Below are 15,889 nucleotides of genomic sequence, written 5' to 3'. Positions count from 1 at the left end.
TGAGCAGTACTGGATTTACCCTCATGACTCATTTGTTATCTCATTCTTTCCAACTCTGCCTCAAGAACATTGCTCTAGTTTCTGGCACCATTATGGACAAACTGAAGATAATTTAAAGGAGAGCATCACCAGTTGTGAAAGAGCTTGGGTTCAGGAGAGGTATCAAAAAGCTTTATAAGCTATTACTAGCAAAAGGAATGCTTTACATAATGAGCATTCTTCTCAGTAAAAGGACCATTTTACCTGCTGCATGTATAGAGCAGTATGCCCTAAAATACAGGCATTCTTCTTCAGCTGTAGGGAAGGGTGAAAGCTGTCAAAGGGGAAAGAGTAATGTTAAAATATGCCTGCTGAAAAATTCCTAGATTTTTTTTTTTCCTTGGAGTTATTCCCATAGCTATTGTAATTCCAAAGAATACTCTGAAAATATGATAGAAGTATAACCAGGTCAGGGATTTAAAGAATGTGGAGGTAGCCTGAAACAGTAATATATGTTCCTTATTGTCGGACTTTTGAAGAGCGCTTGCAAGCAGATGTTTGATATCTATTGGTATGGTAGATGAAAAGTAATTCCTTTGATGACAGAATCTAAAAAGAAAAAACAGTGTTTTATTCATAAATGGAATACTTCTGAAAATCTTTCTGGTACTCTTAGGTTACAGTCTGGAAGAATCTAACAAATAAGGTGAAAATCTCATCAGTTTTGTCTATCAGATTCAACAAAATATTAAAAATACATTGTAAAGAACTATCTTGCTGTGATATTGAGGGAGGCTGAATGTTCACGGGATTCTGCTCTGCTCTGAGTTAAATTTGCATCCACATTTGTGGATTTGACAGGCCTGCCTGAGATCACAGGGCTCAGGCTTCCGAAAAGTTGACCTGGCAAAAGTCAAATATATGAATTGCTTGAGGAGCTGAGAGAAGGGCAGCTCCTCCCAGAGATGCAGGGATGCTTGTATCTGAAACTCAGGGTGAAAAATAAAGACGTGACAGGTTGTTACCTGTCCAGTGATCCTGCATACACCTTGTAAGAGCAAAGAATTGTCCTACTCTGTAATGCCAGTCCACTGTCCCATTTCCAGCTATGGCGACTAAAACACACTGAGGAAAGGTACATTAAAAAGAGGCTGATACAGTATGCTCCCTGCCTTGGTCTGGCTTGCCAAGTGCTGCGGTCACTCTTTTGGGGCATTCTAGATAGAGCAGATGAGGACTGGTTTAATAGCCACTAATGCCTGCTCATCATGTATTTAATTAATTTTATTATGGAGTAATAGTAACTGAAAGTTACTAGGGTTCAAAATGTACTTCAAGTTCTTCACTTTTGGTGTTTTGTTTTATTTATAATGATGTGTAAAGATCTTCTGAACTACATATTTGGTGTACACATACCTGTGAATTATGCATGGATAAGTATATGCACACACTTTTCAGCCTATTTTACAAAAACAAGCTAATCATTTTTATCAGCAATAGTCTTCATTGTTTCTGACCGGCTTCTTTGTATTGATCTGTTTCTCCTACTGTACTTATACTTCTGTTAGCTTATTCTGCTGGTTTCCTCTGCAATTTACTGCAATTCTATTTCTAGCCGCGATTATTTAGACAAAAGAGAAGAACTAAGACAAGCAAGAGAAGAGAGGTTTGTATATAATGCATCCATCCTTCCCTTTGATTGTTTGCACTTTCTGTATTCTTTACTGTGGAGCTATCATGTATTTACATTTTTAACTCTGCATGCACAGAATGCTTTTATTCCAAAAGACTTCTGTAAGAAAGTAGTTGTTTCATTAAAGTTCTTCATTAAAGAGAAAAATTAAGTCCAGCTGTAAGCACAGCAATAAATGAAGAGCAGTGGGACTGGAGTGCATAAGAATGATTGACGATCTATCTTTTATCTATTTGTGTGGGAAAAAAAAGCTTACTCCATTTGCCTCAGAAATTGGCCAAAATTTAGTATAGTTATAAATTGAATAAGCATGTCTTTCTCACCCAGTGGATCCCAAGCTTTCTGGAGGGTCAGAAAAGGCAGCTGAGGATAAAGGAAATTAGGGTCACAAGCATTGCAAAACTGCAGTCACAGGCTGATAGAAATGGTTTTGACCCTCTCCCAGCATATTTTTATCTTTCAGGGCCAATTTTTCTTTGCCAAACTCTCTAAACATCACTGAGTCAATTGCAAAGCTTAGCAGTGTTTATCATTGGGGTATTGTTTTAGTTTTATTTAAATAACGTATTTAAAGGGACTGAGGGTTTGGGGTATTCTTTTCCTTTTATTAAATTTTATTAAATGGTTTAAAAACTCTGGACTAGACTGGAAGCTATGTGCTTATGAAAGCACATTTTTCAAGGAATACTTGACAAAAGACCTTTGCCTTTCAGTAGCTTCATCTCTACCTCCATTAGTAATTGCACCCTGGAGGGAGCTCTTGTTTTTACCTGGAAAGTATGCGCGTTACTGAATAAACAGTAGATGAAAATCGTCCAGATTGCTTCAGTTCTGCTTTTATGGTTCTCTAGAGATTTTTCTCTGGAGATACTTTTGGATTACAAAGAACTGGAATTGCATTATCAAAGTATGAGAGCAGCCATCTCAGAAATCATTGTGTTGCTACGTTTTGGGTTTGGGTGATTTTTCAGTTTGTGTTTTTTGGGGAGGCTTTTTGGTTGTTGGTTTGTTGGTGGTTTATTTGTTTTGGGTTTTTTTTGTTTGGGATTTTTTTCTTCCCTTTTTTTTTTTTTCCTAAAAAATCCTCATACAGGAGGCAGTTGGTTTCTGTCCACTGAAGTCTGATATGTTGTGGCTGAAGTAGCTAATATTAGAAAATGACTTTGAAATCTCTTGACAATAAGTGGATGGGCTTTCCTTTGTCCTTCCAGCCAAAACAATTACAAACAGTTTAGAACATTTTCTGAAATGAAACGCGTCCGAGCATGTAAGCATCATACACAGATCATAGCGGAGTAAAAGCTTTTACAGCAAACATGCTTGTCAGCAAGATTTGAAACAAATGAGAAGCAAGCTCTCCAGCACTTTCCAGTTACAAGGGAACATGCCAAGTAAACTGGAGTACTTTTGAGGAAGTGTTCACCAGCAAGACATCATTGCTGTGCAATCCGAAGCAATTTCACTGGTCAGTAGGAACGTGTCTTTATCCTTAGGGTTCTTTTGAACTGAAATTATCAGTTCTTCCTCAGAAAACGGAAAGACACGTTTGCTTTGACAGCACATATATATTGGAGAAACCTTCTTCAAGTTGCAGAAGTCTTGCACGTGTCGTCCATTACATTGGCCTTCTGCAACTATCTTTTTAACACACACTTTTGCACAAGTGAAATTTCATTTCTTATAGCAAGTTGCATGTTGACTTAAGAGAATGTATGGACTATAAAAAAAACACTATAGCCAAAGTCCTAAAAACCTAGTTAAAATCTGGATTGCACATTTCCTGTGAATCAGTTTGTAAAAGTGGAAGGAGATACTATTGAGCATATAGGAGCATTCTGTGTGCTATTGCATCACTCTGGAGCTCCAGAATAGAGGAATCCACTTTCCTGGTGGCTCTGGAGTGGTCGTGATATGAGGGAGAAAGATTCTTGCAGTTTCAAAGGGTCTGAGTGTAATTCAGCAGCATTCTTTCCACATGTTCTTGACATTCAAGGATTTGAGGCCATTTTTACTTTGCTTGGTTGGGTGTTTTCCTTTGGTAATTTAAAAATAAGCTCAAGAAAGGTGAGCTCCCAAGCTCTCCATAGTGTGATTCGCAGCTCAGATGCTCTAGGCCCCGTGACTTTGTCAGTAAATCAACACTATGAATCACCTTCAGGGTATTCCTCAGAGACCTGGTGATCTCACAATGGTATCTTCTTCTACTTGAAGATGATAAGTGGAATGCTGTGTTCATGAGGTATACCAGATGGATAGCCCACAGACTTCCAGCTTTTCTAGAGAAGAATCAGCATAGCTGTGATGATGTTGACAGATTTCTAAGATTTAAAGGATCATGGCAGTATATACACAGGCAATGTGTCAATCCTGTAGTGGAGGAACTACATCCACAGTACAGCAGTGGGATGGTAGCTCATCCTTTCAACTCCTTCAGGTTTTGCTCTTCATGAGACCTTGTGTATTTGATGCTGGCATTCATTCATTGTTAGAGAAATCAGGCAGAAACAAAAAGTAACCTAAATAAATGTCATTTATCAAGTGTGAAATGTTAATAAATGATTCTTCAATTGTTTTTATTTCTTGGCTACACTGCTATGTTTGCTTATTAGTCTGTCCATTTGATAACTAGTGTTGCTGATGTGCTGCTATGAGAGTTGCTGTTCTGGTTCCCTTTTTTCGTTCACTATAATGAACAGATATATTTTGAGAAGGCACATCTTGATGATAGACTTCTGCTTTACTGGTTGGCTGTGCAGCATACAGCTACAGAAGCTAAAATGTTACAGCAGATTAAAAAGAGCTGAGGACTATAAAACATTGTAGCTCCCCCTCTTATGGAAGGATCCGTCCAGATTTCTGTTGTACTCTGTTGGCAAACTGGAAAACCTTCCTCAGCGGCAGCCAGCTGGTCTGTACCTGTTGGAGCCAAGTGATTGATTTGAATGTCTCTTTATGAGTCTGAAGTCCCATCTGCTCTACCTGGGGCGGGGGGGAAGGCACAATACTTAAGTGACCAATGTTAAAAGAAAGACTGGCTTCATGAACTGTAACACTAAGCTGATGCCAGTGAAAGGCGTTCTCCTCTACTGAAAAGGCAAGAAATCATTCTGGAGAATTGGCTTCATGTTAGAACTGTAAACAGTTCCTATTTTATAACCATACAAGTATGTGGCTTGTTATATTTTCATCCAGAGTCTGTAGGGGTTCTTTTTCTTGCCGAATTTGTTCAAAGCCTGTGCATACCTCTGGAGGAATAAAAGAAAATGAGTTTGTTCTTCATTATTGCTGTTTGCAATAAAGCAAATTGCCTCTGAAAACACAAGGAGTGCTCTTCAAAGACACGTTTCTACGCTCTATATGGATGTTTGCAAGCATGCATGTGTGTGTGGCTGCCATATGCACTAAGCATGTTTGTTACCACATGTGGCTGACTTCTCCCTGCCTGCTTTTAATGCACCCTCGTACACTAATCTGGGCTGTCAATGAGGCAGAAGGGGGGAGGAGTGGTGTTCCCTGTTACAAAGTGTTTACAATGGTGGGTTATAGGAGGATGACCACAGTGTTTTGGGGACATAAGCAGTAGCCTTGATTAACCTGTTTAACAGTTCACTTGTGGGTAACACAAACAGTCTAAAGCCCGATCCAGCTGTAGTCATGAATTTATTCTTTAGCAAATAATGGTGGATAAAATTAGCAGACATCTGGAAGAGGCACATATTTCGAAGTTATTTTGGTCGAAATGTATAAAGCACACTATGAAGAATATGATTGGTAGCTGGTCTTAATAAACAGTTAGTGAGTTCTGCCTGCCTAAAATGCAAAACAGATGTATCTTTGTTCTTTTAAAGTGACTTTGATGAATAAACTACATGTGACGTCAGGTACAAGCTATTGGATGTCTGAGTGGGGCAGAGAAATTTTTTAGAATAAAAAAAAAAAAAAAAGAAAACTTTCCATTGTAGACTCTGGAGAGAACAAAGTGAATTCCAGTGCATTGCTCTCAGAGCAAATAGAAGCAGGTTCAGAGACTTCAGATAGTCAATCCAAACATTTATTATTGGTATTATTTTCAGGGAGATCTGTTTTTGTCTGCTGCACTGAACTGTTTCCCTCTCCTTGCAGCAAGTCTCAGACTTTGTCTGTTTGCATCAGTATTAAGGGGCTCTGGCTTTGGAGGTTTTTTTTTCTTTTGCCCTTTTTTGGTTTTTGGGTTTTTTTTTTTTCTTCCTTCTTTTGGATTTTATTCCTTCCCGTTTTGTTTTGGGAAAGGGAGGGCTGGGAGGAGGAGGAGGAGGAGGAGGGTGAAGGAGGAGGGTGAAAAGGAGGACTGGCAAATGCTTCCAAAAGGAGAAGGACTGTGCAGACACAATACTATCTCTAAAGGCTCTTTAACTCTGCTGGGTTTTGCTTTTGTTTTGTCATGAGCAATTTAACATTTTTCAGGGAAATAGTCTCTGCTTTGGTGTGCATTCCTTCGCAGATAGAGCAGGCAGGCAGTTTAGTGCTGTACCCCTTGTCTCAGGAAGTCAGCTCATTCTCTGCAGGTGTTTCATCCATAAACAAGCATCAGCCACAGACTTCTTTTTCTTTACGGAAACCCTCTGGAATTTAACTTTCAGATACAAATACTTGGAGAGGTTGGCAGCAGAGGAGTATGAGAAGGAACTGAAGAGTCGGAGCATAAGCCGAGGCAGAAGTGAGCTGTCCTTGAACCTGAGATCTCCTTCAGCCCCATCCTCACCTGCCCCATCGTCACCTGTACCCAAGTGCATCAGCCCAGCATCCATAGAGTCCCAGGAAGAGCTGAAGACCCCTTCCACCCCCTGTGGGACCCCTCAGCCTTCAGAAGGTAAGTGAAAAGGAGGGCAGGGGAAAGAGCAGTGATTTTATCACAGTTTCTTTTGGGCTAGCAGTGCTTTTAGATGCATGAGTCCAATATAACCTCTGAGATGCCAAAGTAAAGGGTCATCTTGTATTGTTTCATGCTGTCTTTTTACATTTCCTCTGTTTTTTGCATAGATTTGGATATCTTCTAGTCTATTCAAGCAACGAACACACTGCTAACTGGGGCTATGATTTATATTACCATTGTCTGTTGCTATTAGAATGGAATAATTGGAAAATAGAGCATACAGAGGGTCTTAATTTTAGCATTATGTTCCTTGTATATTCGAAGTTACTGAATACTAGACCAATAATATTCCTGCCAGCAGATTTTGCTTATGTGGATTCTCTGAAAGAAATGCAACAGATGAATGCCAAGATTATAATAACCTTCCAGCAAGCAAAGGCTGAATGGGACAAACTGAAAAGGTCTTGAATTGAAGGCAGGGAGGGTGTGTTGGTTATTTTTAATACCAACAAAAACTCTTAAAATTGTAGCACAAGTAGTAAAGGACTTAAAAGAGACCACAGACAATTAGTAAAAAGGAATGTATAATTAGTGTTTGCATGGTTGGTTTGCTGTCATATAATTTATTGGTGTGCAGAGCAATACTTTTTGTGTGTGCACGTCATTCTGCTACTTGCATCATGTACCCCTCCTTCAGTCCTCAAGAAACACCCACCATACAGATTTATATTTGCGCCACATGATGTTGCATTAACATTGGGAGCTAGAATGCATGTTGAGGGTGAATTATCACCATCATTCTTTTTTATTTGATTTGATTTCCTGCTACATGCTATAGGTGATTAATGCATTTGTAACTTGCACTGCTTGGTTTTATTGAGTGTTATGGCTGGTAGCATGCTATAAAGCAAGGCAATTTAAGAAAAAAGTTACAAATACCGAATGTTGCATACATTTATCCTCACTGTACTAAGTAGGTGAAGTTTATTTAATTTAGGTTTATATATTTTCACAATTATATTCCCAGTTTTCTTGTCTGGCACCTTAAAAGTCTCAGTGGAATCATTTGAACTTAAAAACCATGGGTATTTTTCTGTAATACTGATATTAAGAAACATCCAGATGCTCTTTTTTCTTTTGTACAATATTGCTTTTAAAGCAAATAAGCTAGATTTTTCCACCATTAGGGTTTCAGAGCTGGGTAGGGAGCAAATATCTCCTTTATGATGATTATTTAAACATATTTCTCCTGGAAACATTAAAATAAAAATGCAGCATGAAATGGAGCAGCACAATCCATTTGGAGAATGCATTTAGAGCAGGTGTACAGGGCAACTTCAGGCAGCCAGAATATGGCAAACCATTCAACACGTGGGTAGGCAGGACATCACTACTAAAACTCCTGGCAATATCAGCTGCATCAGAGGGCAGCACCTTGCAAGCTGACAGCAAAGAGAGAATGTATGGACAGGGCAGAGTAAGCCTCGAGCGAAGGGCAGCTACAGGCAGATAGCCAGGTTGGCACCAGAACAGGGTCATGAAATCTGCATACTTCAGCAGGAGCTGTGCATGAGGAAGGATGCTGTTTCAGGCCTACCAAAACCCTTGGGAATGTATGAAGTAATGAGCGTGTAGGCAGAGCAGGCTCACTCATCTGGAGGTGACCAGATTATTGATTATCAGCCAACAGCTGGCAGGCTTATTTTTAGATTTTGTGCCATAGCCTCTAGACTATTATCCAAGCTCCTTATGCTCCATAATGATTTAAAATCTCGACTTTTACTATCTTTAGGAAATGTTATGAATCCCACTTAATAGATAGAGAAACTGAGGCATTAACTTGCTTAAGGAAGTTGTAGGAAAGCTGAAATACAGCCATGGACAGAATCTAGATTACATGTACCCAAAGCAGTTGCTTTGAACAGGGGAATCACCATTTTCCCAAGCAAGGATGAAACTTCAGAAGCAAAAAACACTTCCTTGGTTCTGGGCATAGGACCCTCCAAAGACTCTGCAAGAACGGTGTTAATGGGTATGTGATATTCATCTGCAGATTTCAGAACCTGAAGTCAAACGGAAAGTGTGTTCTCTACTAGCAAAATTTGAAAGTCAAATTTATTTTATGCCATCCAGTATCTACTGGACTTAAGAAGGAAATGGATTTTGGCTGTGGAACTTTGTCCCATGCTGTGAAACGTCTCCATATCATTACCCAATATAAAAATCTGAAATTACTGAGCTGAAGTGTTTTCTTGTATAAAACAATTGGTTCCACTAAAGTTATCAAGCCTTGTAAGACTTACTCTTGTAAAACTTGGGGTATGGCATTCAGAGGAAATGAAGGCAATCCCATAACTGCAAAGTGGAACTTAACATGTTTTTTTTGAGAGATCTACTTCCTCTTTTGTAATTTCATTGGAGAATATTTTATGAAGAGCACATGTGCAAAGAAGCACAATAACCAAGACATCTCTGAAGTCAGTCAACAAAGGAATTGGAGATGAACCCTTCTCTTAGAAAAGCAGATTTTTTAGCACTTGAGGAAGTAAGCAGGCCAACCCAAGTGCACATTGTGGACAGTAGGAAGTCTTCTGAACATATTAGTTGCTGAGCAAAGCTCAAACACTGCCTACATTATGACTGGTGAAAGCATTTTGGTAAATGGAGAAGCACCAGGGTCTGAGGGTGCAGTGAGGCCATTGCAGCCCTAGTTGTAGAGCCAAAGGAACTAGAGTACAGGAAGTCAGAGAAGGAACTTGGGTGGGGGAGAAAGGAAGATAATTTCTGACTTAATGAAAAAAGAGCCAGTTTCCTACTGGTAATCACTCTGTGCTAGCTTTTGTCATCACAAGGAATGGGAAGAAAAGATAAGGATGGGGGTGGATGATAAAAGAGAGTCCATGATGAATTCATAGCAAGAGGATTCCTGTGTTGGAGGAACTGAAGGGAGATTACAATCAAGACTTTAAGCAATGCCAAAACAATTGAATCAAGGGAGCTTCAGGTAGGTATAGCCATCTTCAGACTTAGTGTATGTATCTTCAGGAGAAACTTAGCCTATGTACCTCCCAGCTCCAAGTAGACAGCTGAGAAAATAAATAAAGCAGATGGTTGCCTAATCTATTACCCTTACAGGGGATTAGATGTAGACACAGAGGAATGTTTGTTCTCTCTAAGGGGCTTTTAGGACTATGGGGTTGAGGTCTTACCTGCAGGCACTAGGGATGCAACATCTTGTGTCTGCTTCAAAGTTTATTTATAGTTGAGTATCAAAAGAAAAGTCACTACTTTCCATGTCCCTGTATAATGCTGTAAACCCATAGTCAAATTTTTCGGAAGAGAGCAGCTTGCTGCCCATTCTAACCTCTCCCTCAAAAGAGGGCTGTCACCAACATCTGTTCAGATCATAACCGATCAGGTTGCTAGAGCTTTTTTATGACCGAGTCTTGAAAATGGCCAAAGATGCAGTTTGCACCATGTCTCAAAACAACAAAGTCGTTACACATTCTCTTACACTGTCTCTTTTAGTGAGTAGGTTAGGTTCTTGAGAGATTTCAGTCTTCTGAGAAGTCTTTGCATTTTTTTTCCAATTATACATTTTTAGAGATTAAGTTCTGGCTAAAAAAGAAGAGAGCATATAACTCAAAAATTAGTCCTTAAATATACATTCAGTTTTCCTCCTCCTGATTAATCCAATTGCAAATGAAACTTCTTCTCATTTGGTTTAAGTGGGGGGGGGGGAGAGAAACTAAGCCTTGAGAGAAGTGTGAAAAATGGCATTTGCAGGTAAAGAAAGATTGCCTCTACTGTTGAACTCCTTTTGTCTGGTGTGAAGATGGATCCCATAGATAAGAGACTAAAAGTCCCAGCTCATTTTCAGTAGGCCACCACCAGGCATTCACTGAGAACTGTATATTTTAACATCTTCAGAAGTCCTTATCAATAGCATCACAACGGATTACACAATGGAACTGCAAGTAATGGATACAGGTCTCGCTTGCTGGCTTGGTTCTTCTAGCTAGTGTTTGCTGACAGATTTGATTTTTCAACTGCCTTTTAAGGGAAATGCTAATGGACTCAGCTCACTATTTATAAGTCATTTGGGTTATAGGTGAATTACTTGATATTATCCCTAAAGAGAGAGAGACTGGCTAAATGGAGAGAGGAAGTAGCTGGTCTCTTTTCCCAAGTAAGAAGCGATAGGACAAGAAGTAACAGCTTCAGGCTGTGCCAGAGAAGGTTTAGATTGGATATTAGGAACAATTTCTTCACAGAGAGGGTGATCAGGCACTGGAACAGGCTGCCTAGGGAAGTGGTGGAATCACTGCCCCTGGAAGTGTTCAAAACACATGTAGATGAGGCCCTCAGTGACATGGTTGGACTCTATGATCTTGAAGTATTTTCCAACCTAGTTGATTCTATGATTTTATGAAAATTAGTGTCAACACATCCTTGTTTAGTTATAGAAGTGCTTAGATTTTGATACTCCTTGAACTCAAAAGAGCAGCCTGTGTCAGTGTATTGCTCTTTACTCTTTCTCACGTATTAGATTCTGCTAAGATACTGTATCTTTCTGGTATATGTGGAATATTCCTTGTTTGAAGAGTATCCAGAATTCTTTTGAATATTCTCTTTTTCTCAAACATTCCTTACATCTCCCCTACTTTATCCTATTGAATCTTCAGTGCAGCTTCTTGACAATAAAGGTGCCACAAACATTAACAGTCCTGACCATGTTTTAGTAAGTTTCTTTTTCCACCTGAGCTGTTACAGCTAACTTTTTTGGTTATTGCATGACACTGTTTCTAGGGAGAAACATATAAAATTCATATGAAACCATTATTATTCTAGGATGACTTGATGGCAGTTGTACATATGGACCATCACAGCATGGCAAGCTCAGCATTTCATGCTACAGTACTATGTTAATTCCATGAACTCCTGAAGGATTCCTAAGCTTCCATCTCAGTTATATTCAAATCTTGGCTTGACTTTAAACTGGTTTTGTGCTATACCTACACACTGACAGCTGTTGTCAGAAGAACACCACTGGGATTCAGTGTCCGCCAGCTTCTTGCCAGCTCTATAATTTTGATTTTCTCATAGGCAGTGTCCAGTGTATAGCCATAGGTAAGGTACATTTAGAGAGACAAAGCATGTGCAGAGCTGCTTGCATTTCTAAAATTAGACTTTTAGATGCTCTTTATGTATAGGAAAGATAGGCTTCAAATTGGGAGTGTTTCAAAACATCTTAGAGGGATTTGAGTGAGAATGAACTGTATATTAAACATGTACATTTCTCATATATAAATGTATTATAGGTATGCATGTCTGGTTATTTATCTAAATATTTAAACATTAAACATTTAAAATCAATTGTGAAAGTGTAGAGGCTTAGCTCCAGTGAAACTGGTGGCAAAAAAAGCTTTTGCAATTTTGTATACTTAAATTTTATGAAATGAAGTGGAATAATAGGGTACTGAAGATGCATTACTGAAAACTAGCTTAAAGACAGAGGTGTTATTGTAAAGATAGGCACAAACATTGCTAGAAATCATTATTTTTTGTGGGGATGTCTCAGAAAGGAGTCTAGGCACACAACATGAAACCGTTAATAGATGGAAAAAACAAGTATGACTTGGTCATTGTAGTTTAGCCACCCAACACAGAGGGAATTTGGGAGGTATGCAGAACTAACGTGCATGCCCATTTTCATCACTCTTGCATGGCCATTTCAGTTTTCAGAAAATTGTGAGCTGCTTGATGTGAATATCTGTAGATGCTTTTCAGTTTCTTTGCAGCATGCAGAGAATATTTGCATGTGGAAATCTGCTGTTAAAGCTCAAAGGCCTAAAGGTGAATGAATTTCACTGTCAGTGATAAAGCAGGGAAGAAGAAACCAAGTTTACTATCAACAGTGTTTGCTTTGTGCCAACTGATAAAAAGCTAAGTATGCCGTATGCCAACCAATTGGAAACTGAATTTCTGCTGTATGCCAAGCAGTTGGAAACTTTGTTCACTTTTGATGTGGCTATTCTGAAGTAAATGTGCATGAAAAAACATATGGGTTTTGTCAGCCAGAAGTGTGACAGTGCCATTTCCAGACTGTGCCATTCAACTGTGTTAATAAAACTAATATTTGTACTTTCTCGTTGAAGTGTTCCTCATCAGGTGAGAAAAGAATTCTTCCAGAACCCAAAGAAAATTCAACCAAAAGCCACACTCTCCCTCCTTTTTGCTTTTTAAAAGATCTCTTCCTTCCTGGCTCTGTCTAGGCACTGAGTTGTCAGTCACGCTCAAGTGGAATGCCCATTTTCTGCTGGTTGCTTCAAATCCTTATGTGTGTCCAACACTCCAGCTGTGGAAGTATGTACAGAAATAGCAGGCTGGCTCCAGACAGCAAGCAAGGGGGTTTGCCAGGCCACTCTCATGTGCAATGCTGTCGTCGCACAACATTCATCAGTCTGTTGCTCTCAATGTTCAGCATGCCATGGACTTGCTTTTTATTTTCTTTCTGTGAAGCAGTTGTACAACTTTCACATCTCTCATTTAGAGGGGTGAGCCTGAGATAACTCCGTTGTTAAGTGAATATCTTTCTCCCATTGTTCTCTTCACCAGTGAGTGCCAGTGAACCTGAACCAGAGACAGAGACAGAACCAGAACAGGAGGCTGAGGCCAAGCAGGGAACGGAGACACCCAAGGAAATAGAGACTACAGAGGTGGGACCAGAGAGTGAGGTGGAGCAAGGACCAGAAAGAGAGCCAGAAGAAAGTGCAATACTCAGTGAAAAAGAGAGGCAGAATGAGGAAGTGAATGAAAAAGACAACTGCTCTGCATCCAGTATATCCTCAGCAAGCAGCACTTTAGAGAGGGAAGAGAGAGAGGACAAGTTAACCAGTGACAATGAAACTGGTAAAGTGAAGTTTTTTCAATAATGAAGGGTTTCTGGTATAAAAAAAAATGTTTAATTAGCATCTCTGTTGTTGTGTAAATTGGCTAGCAAACCCTTTGCACCTATGTAAGACTTTCTTCACCCTGGCCAAGTTTGGTCTGCTCTCTCCTTGGAAATCACAGATGGAATGGGGTTTCTATGTTTGAGGGACTGTAACACCTTGATGAAATGAGGTTTCCTTTGATTTGAGACAATTTTCTTCTCATAAGGTAATATATTAAGTGTGGAATCATAATGTTGCAGCAACTTGAAACTCTGGCTCCCAGAGAATCCTCTACACATAAAACAGTAAGACAAGGGGTTGTGCTGAAATAAGTTGTCATGAGATTCCAGATATCTTTTCTCATCCTTTTAGTGGAAGAGAAAGAGCAATGAGGGCTGGAGTGTTTGTTCCTTCCCTCCAGTTCTCCCATCTTGGTTAGGTTTCAGAAAGCAGAGAGGGATACATTGAGCCACTAAGATATGTGGCCATCTTTAGCTGGTGTGGAGGAGGCACATGAAGTAGACCTCGACTGGAAAAGACCATTTCTGCAGTGAACAGTTGTTCTATTCAGGTGTGCCACCAGGCGCCTGTAAAGGCCCAGCCTAGAAGTCGCCTTAAGAGCCAGCTTTCTGCCTGGAGAGATAATGACAACTAGAGCTTGTCATCCAGCCCAGGCAGGGAGGGAGTGAAAGGCAGATTTTGAACCTTTGATTATTTATTCTTTTCCCCTTTTTCTAGGGAGGTGAAGGAATCTAATATTGTTAGGGCATTTGGTTTCAAGTTTTCTTAAGGCTGAACAGTTGAGTGCATTGTTCTAAGTTTTTTAAATTCTAGATAAGAAAACAAGAATTACAAAAATTCACAGTTTGAAATAGTTTTGATCTTTCCTGAAAGAAGAGGGATAACTCTGAATCACAAGGATTACCTCACAGAGATAAACTGTCAGATTGTATTGTTTGTGTTTAAACCCCACCACTTCTTGGGGTTTTTGTTGGTGGTGATGTGGGGTTTTTTTCCTGGGAAAAATTTTATGGCACAGACAATTAATAACGTCAATTTATTCTAAATTTAAGAGCTATTTTTTTTTTCAACCAGCACTGAGATTGAGTTACCTAGAATGCTATTGTAGTCTAAAAGAATGTAGGTGGATATGTATGTAGGAAAGGGAAGGGAGGTAGGGCAGATGAAGGACGTTGTTACACTGTGAAGGATGTTGTTACACTGTGGCATGTTCCAAGATAGTCCAAGTGCAAATAAGGGAGAACAGGTTAAAGGGTTTTGCCCTCATCTTGTCAGGTACCAAGCTGTTACTACTCTTAAGTGCTTACATGCTTTTTGTTAAAAACTAAGAAATGTACACTGTTATTGAAAAATCAACATCTTAAAATTGATCTATGTTACCAGTAGACCAAAGATTTGCTAGGTTGTGCTATGTAGGAGGCCTCATGTAGTGATTTGTTTGCTGTCTAGTAACTGAGGAGATTCGGAAAGCAAACGAACACTTTCTTCAGCAGTTCTCACATTTCCAACAAGCAGTTTGCCATTTCTGAGGTGGCCCATTTGTTCTGCCCAGATGCATTAAGGACAAAGGAGTAAAGCCTTCAGTCCTGGCTGTTCCTTCATTAGCTACCCTGCTGAATTTGGCTTCCAACAAGCCATGTTTCTCCAGTGATATTTCAAAGCTTTACCTGTGGAGATGAGTGCAGAAGAGGCCACCAAGGTAGCAAGACTCTTCACTGATCTTCGAACAGCTAGGGCACGTGGAGTAGTCTTGGAGAGCCAAAGTTGGAGATTTTGTCTGGGGGAATTTTGATGAGCAGTTTTGCAAAGGGGTTAAATCATGGAAGATCCCAGCTGCTGAAACTGAGAGCGGGTAGGTCATCAGGGATTTACAGGAGGGATCCAAAGAACAAATATTTGAAGGAAAAGCTGGGAGTAGGGGGAAGTCCTTGGAGAGGCTTAGCAGGTAAAATTTGTGGTGTGGGGAAGGAGTTGTCACACATCAAAGAGAAATCTAAGAAACTACCTCAGGTGACAAGTCTTGGTGAGAAAGCGATCCCATAGGTAAGGTGTGAAGAAAAATAAGCAGGTAATGGAAGCAGTCAACCCTTCTTCAGGAAAGTTGAAAGAAACAGTTCTGGAGGTTGTATCCATTGCTGAAAAAGGACTCTTTCTTTTGTTTGGGATTAAATCGCTGGACTCATCTTAAAATGTGGTTTAGGTGAGAGTCATTGCATTCCACATACTTTGTGCTGTGAGACCCATCCTACATCTTAACGTGGTGTAAGGGGTAAGGGAGAGCTGTGGGGCCCTGGATGTGGATCTCGCCAAGGGGACACTTCTCAGAGCACAGAAATAGATAGTAAAAAAACAGCTCCATTGAAGGTAACCATAAAAGATGTTTAAAACTCTAAAGTATTAAAACAGGTG

The 15,889-nt window shown here is 39.7% G+C and overlaps 1 protein-coding gene across 13 annotated transcripts in view; it reads left to right on the top strand.

Moving 5' to 3' along the window:
• Positions 1-15,889, top strand: part of FHOD3 (formin homology 2 domain containing 3) — a 373,977-nt gene that overhangs the window by 297,115 nt on the left and 60,973 nt on the right. For 10 of the 13 annotated variants that reach the window (XM_061449104.1, XM_061449101.1, XM_061449100.1 and 7 more), the window contains 3 exons: positions 1,595-1,645; positions 6,292-6,521; positions 13,143-13,436. In XM_061449104.1, the coding sequence (XP_061305088.1) occupies positions 1,595-1,645; positions 6,292-6,521; positions 13,143-13,436 (575 nt within the window). The remainder of the gene's footprint in view (positions 1-1,594; positions 1,646-6,291; positions 6,522-13,142; positions 13,437-15,889) is intronic. The other 3 variants (XM_061449103.1, XM_061449102.1, XM_061449098.1) reach the window with 2 other exon arrangements.

The sequence above is a fragment of the Pezoporus flaviventris genome, unplaced genomic scaffold (assembly GCF_033815535.1).
Source record: "Pezoporus flaviventris isolate CSIRO_AGI_PZ_B2104156 unplaced genomic scaffold, CSIRO_AGI_Pfla_v1 ptg000007l, whole genome shotgun sequence".
Taxonomy (NCBI): Eukaryota; Metazoa; Chordata; class Aves; order Psittaciformes; family Psittacidae; genus Pezoporus; species Pezoporus flaviventris.
The sequence above is the reverse complement of the archived record's forward strand: the minus strand, read 5'-3'. Positions and strand labels throughout refer to the sequence as shown.